Here is an 8,086-nt window from a genome sequence, read left to right as displayed (position 1 = left end):
TGTCAGTCATAATTTCATGTCCCCGATATACCCTGCCATTCAAAAACATTAACTCAGCCAGAAAACCACCCAACACCTTTTTGTTTGCCTGTCTATGGTGAGGAAAAACTTGGGTTCTTGAACATGTATGTTTATCAATAAAAGTCCTAACTTGAAACATTTTGCAATCTTTTATTCTCTTTGCAATCATACGCCACGTACAGTTTTTGTCAATCATACACCTTGTTTCGAAACGATCTTTGCTTGATTTGTTAACTTTTAGTTGATAGCCATCTTCCACACATTTTGTATACAAAGCTATCTTCAAGTCTTCCTTTGTATCAAAACAATCATCTTTCTTGACACGAATAACTTTTGTGTAACAATCAACTGCTTTCTTTGCCAACTCTTCTTCCGGTAACTGAAGTAATTCTGGCATATTCCAGTTATACTCCCGTGGCATTTTCTTTTCTTCGGGGACTTTTTCTTCTTCTTTTTCTTCTTCAGGATTATATGAATTACAGAATGGATGTTCAACATGTTCATTCACAGTCGTAACTTCCTCCTCATTATCATCAACAACATCTTCCTCGGCAACGGGTGTTTCATCATCAAAATTCGGGTATTGACCAATATTAAAATCATTACACACATGGTCTGTTTCTTCTTCTGAAACATCATCAAAATCCGTGTATTGACCAATATCAAAGTCCGGATATTGACCAAGACCAAATTTCGAATACTGACTAGTACTTACAATTTTTTCTGTTGGCTCATCATCGTCTAACTGGTCAATACGAAAACCGGAATTTGGTGCTGAAAGTTGATTGGGATTTGGATTAGAGAAAGGTTGTGGGTTTTGAGAAAAACTTAGTTGATTACTACCCGCTACTGACCCAACAATACTACTTCTAGGTTCAACAACATACAATGTAACATCATCTTGTGAAACACTAATGTAAGCAATGAATCGTTCAACATCTTCATTGTCGGTTAACAAATAAACTTTACCATTTCTCTGATAAGATAGCCTAAATCCACTTAGGGGCTCTAAATTCAATTTATTTGAAACACGTAGCATTAGAGTTTCATAAGTTAACTTTTGTAAAGACAATTTTAGTTGAAGATTCATGGGTAAAGGCATATATTGTAAAACACCATGAACATTATCCCATGACCCTCCAAAACACAAATCTATCCAAACATGATCAGATGATTTCATGGTTGTAAATTAATTTACTAAACAGACGAGCTGCGAAACTAAAACCTGTTGCCGGATTGGGAAGGATGTCGTTGGATATAGGAACGGATGTCGCCGGAGAGAGTGATAGATGGAGATGGAATGAGTTGCGATTTAGGGATTTAGTTTATGATTTCAGTGTTATATACCCAAAATTTCAGTGTTGTGATTTACAGATTCTCGTTGCGATTTACGGATTATCGTTGCGATTTACAGATTCTCGTTGCGATTTACGGATTATCGTTGCGATTTACGGATACGCGTTGCGATTTACGGATTATCGTTGCGATTTACGGATACGCGTTGCGATTTACGGATACGCATTGCGATTTACGGATACGCGTTGCGATTTACGGATACACGTTGCGATTTACGGATACGCGTTGCGATTTTATGTATTATCGTTGCGATTTACGGATACGCGTTGCGATATACGGATACGCATTGCGATTTACCCATACGCGTTGCGATTTTACGGATACACGTTGCGATTTACGGATACGCGTTGCGATTTATGTGTTCGCGTTGCGATTTTCATATTCGCGTTGCGATTATTGAAAATCGCAATGCGAATTTGTACTATCGCATCGCGATTTTCAAGAATCGCGTTGCGATTTTGGAAACTGATTTGCGATTCTGGGGATCGCGTTGCGATTTTTATTTCGCGTTGCGATTTTGTTGGTCATTTTGGCAAATCCAAAAAAAGTTGGTTAAAATCGTATATTATAACTTTTTTTTGGTCACTGAGGCGATTTTCTCTAAAAATAAAGATCACCGGATACAAATACATAATATTTCATGTCTCCCAAAATTTGATATTTATATCAACATCATGTGTATTCTAAACCACTCTCTTAATATACCTACAAAATTCATCCCTACAACACAAATCCCAAATTCAGAGATTACAAAATGAATGTATCTCTTTAAAATAATTCTTTTCATTATTTATAGAGTTAAATAATTGGTTATTAATAATTTTTATTTTATACAATTTTTATTTAAATAAATATATTCATCAAATAATTTTTAATCACAAAAATTACAAAAACATAATTTAATTTTTATTTTGAATTTGAGTCAATATTTAATATATATATATATATATAAAGATGTTATGCATTTCTTTTATTAATTTAAATAATTATAAGTGACAATATTTGTATTAAAAACTTTTAACTATTTAATAATAAATATTAAAATATTCTATAATTAATATTACTTGAATTCAAGACTTCTAAAAATAATAATCATCTTTTAATTATTGAAACCATAAATTTGTACAAAATGTTATAATATAAATATTAATAACAAAATATTTTAATATATCTATATGACATAAGAATCGGTATTTAGGGGCCGTTTGGATGGGGGAATGTGAGATTCTTCGGGAATGGAATCCACATTCCTCCGTTTGGTTTGGCTGGAAATGTCATTCCCGGTAATGTTTTATTACTAATAGTAGATTTTTTGGGATATCTTACCGAGAATGTCATTACCTCCTTTCCCTTAGATATTGTAACATTACCGGCGTTTTAGACTAAAATGTCTTTAATTTTTTTTCTTTAAAAAATATCATTCTTCTGTCATTGAATAATAAAAATTCTATGAAGGTTAAATTATAAATTTATCCATAAACTATTTTAGATTTACAAAAAAAAGTCTATAATTAAAACTTTATATAAAGTTCAGGGATTAAAATAAAATTTTATCATTTCATTAATTTTTTTTATATTTTTAATTTTGTAAAAAATTATAAATTTTATGAATTTAATTTTTTTAAAAAAATATAAATATTTTCCAACTTGTAATATTATACAAATATATAATAAGGACAATTTGGTTAAATATACATTCTAATAATCTTTTATTCCTTTAACCAAACATGATAATCTTACATTCTAGTTAAATCAACCAAACACAAAATACAACATTCACAATAATCCTATTCTCTGATAATCTTTTATTCCCGCTGGTAGTCTTACATTCCGTGAACTAAACGTAGAAAACCGTATAAATTCAAAGCTAGTCAAGTTATGGTCCCACTCTCAGGCAACTAACGTCATGCTTATTAGCAAAAAAAAAAAAAAGTCTTCATAAAGATATCAATCATAATCACACCCTAATCGGCCTTTCTTAATCAGAGCAATATCATTGAGTCAACGGCCAACAAACTGCTTACTAGGGGTGTTCAACAGGTCCGACGGTTGATTGAACTTAAATTAAAAATTTTATTAAATTAAAAATTGTTATTTTAACCGTTAATTGAACTTAAAATTTTTCAAAAATAATTAATTAAACTGAATAAAGTTCAGTTAATCGGTTGGTTAATTCATTTGATTTGGTCGATTAGTTCAAACAAAACCGAAATTTAAATATTTCTAAAATTATTAATATATAAATAATATATATAATATATTAAATATTTAAAATTTTTGATTAATTCAATTATTTTGATTAATTAACTTATTTTAAACCGAATTAACTAATAATTAAATTTTAAAAAAATATTAACTATTAACCGATTAAATTTAAAATTAATCGATTAAATAAAAAAAATACTACTGCTGCTTACCGTTTAAAAGGTCAATAAGAACGACTTCACTCCATAATTAATTACCTCCCGCACCGTAAATTTAAAAAATCAGTCATCAAGGGATGACCTCTGACACAGTTTACAATCTTCACCAACCTTCACTTTCTCCACGATTTTTTGAACAATCGAAATAAATTCCTGATTTTTAGATATTCGATTCATTGAAACCAAAAAGATTGGAATTTCCCGGGAAAAAAGTTTCCATTTTTGTTCAATGGGTGATTCTCATGTAGGATTAGATGAAGAGCAACCACCTCCCGCCCGAATCCCTTTGCTCAGTCCAAACATTCAAAGCGTCGCCGTTCGAGGCCATCAGCAACAAGAGATCCGAACAAGTAACAATCTCGATAATTCGTTGGAAAATTTGGAGAGGTTTTTGACTTTCCTTGGCTTCAATCAATCTTCTTTGCTGAGTCTCTCCTTGTCTTGGGCGGCGTTCACGGTCGTAGGGGTTTTGGTCCCTGTTTTGGCGCTGGAACCTTCCAAGTGCGACGGTTGTGAGACGTACCAGATTAGGGATTTCGGGTTGGAAGTTGTGGCTTCTCAGGCTTGTATGGCGGCCGTTTCCTTGTTTTGTATTTCGTTTAATCTCAGAAAGTACGGTCTTCGGAGGTTTTTGTTCGTTGATCGATACGGCGGTCAAATGGCTCGATTTTCCGACCTTTATGTTAAGCAGATTTCGGTAAAGTTTCCCCGTTTCTTTAAAACTTTTGTGTTAAAATTGATTAGTTTTGATTTACCAGCGCGTAATCAGGATTAACGCATTCAATGTTTTGATCTTTTATATTATGGATTCATGTCGTTGGATCAACCAGTCAATCACGGATACGAAAATAGAAAGCTTATGATTAATCCTAGCTTGGAAATGATCTCCTGTTTTGACTGTTGCTTGTTTTATAGACTTGGTACCAAGAAATTAAAACTTAATGAGAATTTTAAATATTTTGAAGGGACCAAACTAAATTTTTTTAAAAAAAAAATCGAGGGACTAAATTCTAACATGTGCTCGATACCAGTGTGTTCAGTTTTTTCTAACATGTACTTGGAGGGTTCTCGGAAGGTCCCATTCCTATATATATATACATATATCCAGGAATTTGTGGAAGAAGGGTATGCCAATCATAATAAAGAGTCATAACAACACAGTATGAATCTTCTAATAGTTTTGGCACTAGCAATTTTGGTAATAAAAATTAAACTAAGATGCATTTGAATATTTTCCTTTGTTTAGTTCTGTTTCTTGATTTGGATTAATACCTTTGTATAGGCTTCTATGCGCCTGATGGTATGGTGGTTGCTTCCTTGCTTTATTTTGAAGATGGTGCGTGAGATCATTTGAAGTTTATACGTGCAACGTGATTCATGGTGGTTATCTGTTGCTATTTTGGTTGCTTGGATTTTGTCCTGGACTTATGTTTGTACGATTAGTCTATCCACCAGCATCTTGTTTCATTTACTCTGCAACTTGCAAGTTATTCACTTTGATGATTATACAAAGCTCTTGGAAAGAGAATCTGATGTTGTGGTATTTATTGAGGAGCACATTCGACTACGGTATCATCCCTCCAAGATAAGCCATAGGTTCCGGATGTTTCTTCTTTTACAGTTCTTGGTTGTCTCGGTTAGCCAATTTGTGACTCTTCTCCAGACAACAGTATATGGTGGAACGGTTAACTTCATAAATGGTGGGGATTTTGCAGTAAGTTGTGATACTTATTTCTGTATAGTTTGATCGTTCATCCGTAAGCTTAATCAATCCTCCTGGCATAGTTTCTTCAGAGTTTAACCATTTAATACTTTTGAGTTTTAATTGTTGTTGTCTGTTCTTTTTCTTGCCTTTTTCTAGATCTCCTCGATTGTTCAGGTGGTTGGGATTATTCTTTGCTTGCATGCAGCCACAAGAATTTCTCATAGAGCTCAAGGAATTGCATCATTAGCATGTAGATGGCATGCACTGGCTACATGTTCTTCGAACGATGCATCCCTTAGATGTTCTAACAGTGCAGGAAACATGGAAGTCCTAAATCAATCGAACTCACTACATATGACCTTTTCTGAAAGTGATCTGGATTCTGTGGATTTCATCGCCATCCCTACAACTACACAGTTGGCTTCTTATATGTCTTCATATCACAGAAGACAAGCATTTGGTACGCAATTTATCTTGTGTCTGTTGCCTTCTCTGTTTATTTCTCTTATGAAGATTTAGGACATCATGAAGCAACAATGTGAACCTTGCACTAATACCATAGTAAACTGAGCATAAAACACATAGCAGATGCACTCTACGTTGCTTCATCTTTCATTTTTCATGAAGTATGTCTGGCACTTGTGTATGATGCATAACCAACCATGGGTGTGGGATATGAACCTCCAAAGACCTTCCAAGTATATGGAAATCTTGGAAAAAAACTGAGCGTACTTGTGTCAAACACATACCATGTCCACCAATCATATCTGAATCCAAGATATGTTCAGTTGCTGATGTAACTCCAATACATAAGCCATTATTAATGTGTAGAAGATGGTTGGTTTATATCAAATTTGTGATTTTTTTTCTTCTGATTTCCATTTAAGGACAATGGATATTCTTCATTTATCCTTTTTATATATGTTCTTCCGACTCTACATTATTCTTGAAACCATCCATATTTGACTCCCGTGTCTAACACGTAAACGGACATGTGCATATGGATCTGACACTCCATGGAACCTTCAGTTACATGGAAAAATGTTGAAACAAAATGAACATACCATGTCAAATACATGCCATACGTTCACACTCAAATCTGAGTAACGTCATTTTTGACCTAGTAACTGGATTTGTACTAGCTTTGTATCTATAGTTTATAGTATTTCGATATGGTTACTTGAAGTGGGCTGGTGGTAATTAGTTTGCAAGCAGGTACCAGTTTTGCAATGAGAACTAGATTAGTTATATTGAACACCAGGCACAGTAAAAAACCCAGTATTTCAACCATAAAGTCTTTTGTTTCCATTATTTTACCCCCCCCAAAAAAAGATCAAACCGTTATATCATCCCCCAAAAAAAGTCAGGTCAGACTTTTAATTTTCAAGTCTGACCAGATGACTTTTAATTTTCAAGTCTGACCAGATGAATGTATGTGTTTGGCTTAAAGGTATGATTTTTTTTTGGGTAAAATAAAGAGAGGACTCCTAACAAGTTGGGAGTTCCCCTCCCCCTTTATATCATCCTCAAACAGCTTGAGAAAGTCAAGGGAGGATTATAGTAACTAGTGCATTCAACGATACAACTTGCAGCTAATGATGCCCATTCAATCTGCAACCATGTTTCCTTCCCGGTAAACATGTTGTACTTGGACGTTCCACTGCCGCTGAACATCATCTTTAATGAGTGCAAGGTCCCCAAGTGACTTTGTATCAAGGCTGTGTTTCTAAGAACTTGAACTACAACAAGATTGTCAAGCTCCTGTATAACATTTTGAGCACCTATATCAATTTAGTTAGTTAATTAATGCTTATGGGGTTTAATGTTCTGTGTCATGCAGTGATGTACTTGCAAGCCAACCCAGGGGGCATTACTATATTTGGATGGACAGTTGATCGGGGACTCATCAACACAATCTTTTTCATTGAACTTACTTTGGTTACTTTCCTGCTTGGACAAACAGTCGTCTTCAGCCCCGCCTAGTAAAATCTCCAATCAAGCATATCAGTTTTTCCATGGATTATATCCTTCAATTCCAAGTGAGTTTTCAGCTTTATAGGTGATTGATTGTTTTCTTGGTTCAAGGCATCGTCAAGTCGTTGGCTAGCTCACGGTTTCCCTGTCGCTGCAAAAATTACTAGCCGGCTGCTGCATCTGGTAATTTGTTGGGAATAAATGGATGACGTAGAGAGAACGAAACTGACTGTGATGAGGTTATTTGCCGGAAGGTTTTTGGAAGTTTTGCATGATGCGACATTTGGAAGTCAGGCAAATTTCTCTACGTTTAGTGTCCTTCATTTATTTATTTCATTGTATGCCTAACGATACAGATTTTTAATTCTTATTAGAAAGGGAACTTTACATTTACCACATTAGTGCAATTGTAAAGCAGTAATCACATCTCAGAATCGAAAAGTTACGGTATTCCAACTATTTTTTTTATAAGTGTTCGATTTTGTTACATATTATTAGGCTAATTTCTAGACTAGTATATATTCCATTAAATGTAAATATTATGTTACTAGTTTAATTATATTAGTTGTGTTTATATAACTCTTTCTACATATGAATAAAATACATA

General features: G+C 33.9%; 1 protein-coding gene across 2 annotated transcripts; it reads left to right on the top strand.

Annotated features, from left to right (window-relative positions):
* The first annotated feature begins 3,902 nt into the window (after positions 1-3,902).
* Positions 3,903-7,872, top strand: LOC120143780. Of its 2 annotated transcripts, none has more exons than XM_039158014.1 (4): positions 3,903-4,497; positions 5,083-5,514; positions 5,662-5,965; positions 7,346-7,872. In XM_039158014.1, exons 2-4 carry the CDS (start codon positions 5,404-5,406, stop codon positions 7,486-7,488), a joined length of 558 nt encoding a protein of 185 aa, XP_039013945.1. In that variant the 5' UTR covers positions 3,903-4,497; positions 5,083-5,403; the 3' UTR covers positions 7,489-7,872. The 2 variants fall into 2 exon arrangements, with proteins under 2 accessions (XP_039013945.1, XP_039013946.1); XM_039158015.1 differs by lacking the exon at positions 3,903-4,497 and adding an exon at positions 4,925-4,998.
* Positions 7,873-8,086: the final 214 nt, after the last annotated feature.

This window comes from Hibiscus syriacus, unplaced genomic scaffold (genome assembly GCF_006381635.1).
Source record: "Hibiscus syriacus cultivar Baekdansim isolate YM2019G1 unplaced genomic scaffold, ASM638163v2 tig00110864_pilon, whole genome shotgun sequence".
Classification (NCBI taxonomy): Eukaryota; Viridiplantae; Streptophyta; class Magnoliopsida; order Malvales; family Malvaceae; genus Hibiscus; species Hibiscus syriacus.
Note: the sequence above shows the minus strand (reverse complement) of the source record. Positions and strands in the feature narration are given on the sequence as shown.

Excerpts from the sequence above, each read along its gene's own strand:
- LOC120143780 (XM_039158014.1), top strand. The coding sequence starts at position 5,404 with ATGTTTCTTCTTTTACAGTTCTTGGTTGTCTCGGTTAGCCAATTTGTG. Across the intron at positions 5,515-5,661 it reads TAAATGGTGGGGATTTTGCA|ATCTCCTCGATTGTTCAGGT; the intron begins GTAAGTTGTGAT and ends GCCTTTTTCTAG. Across the intron at positions 5,966-7,345 it reads TCACAGAAGACAAGCATTTG|TGATGTACTTGCAAGCCAAC; the intron begins GTACGCAATTTA and ends TGTGTCATGCAG.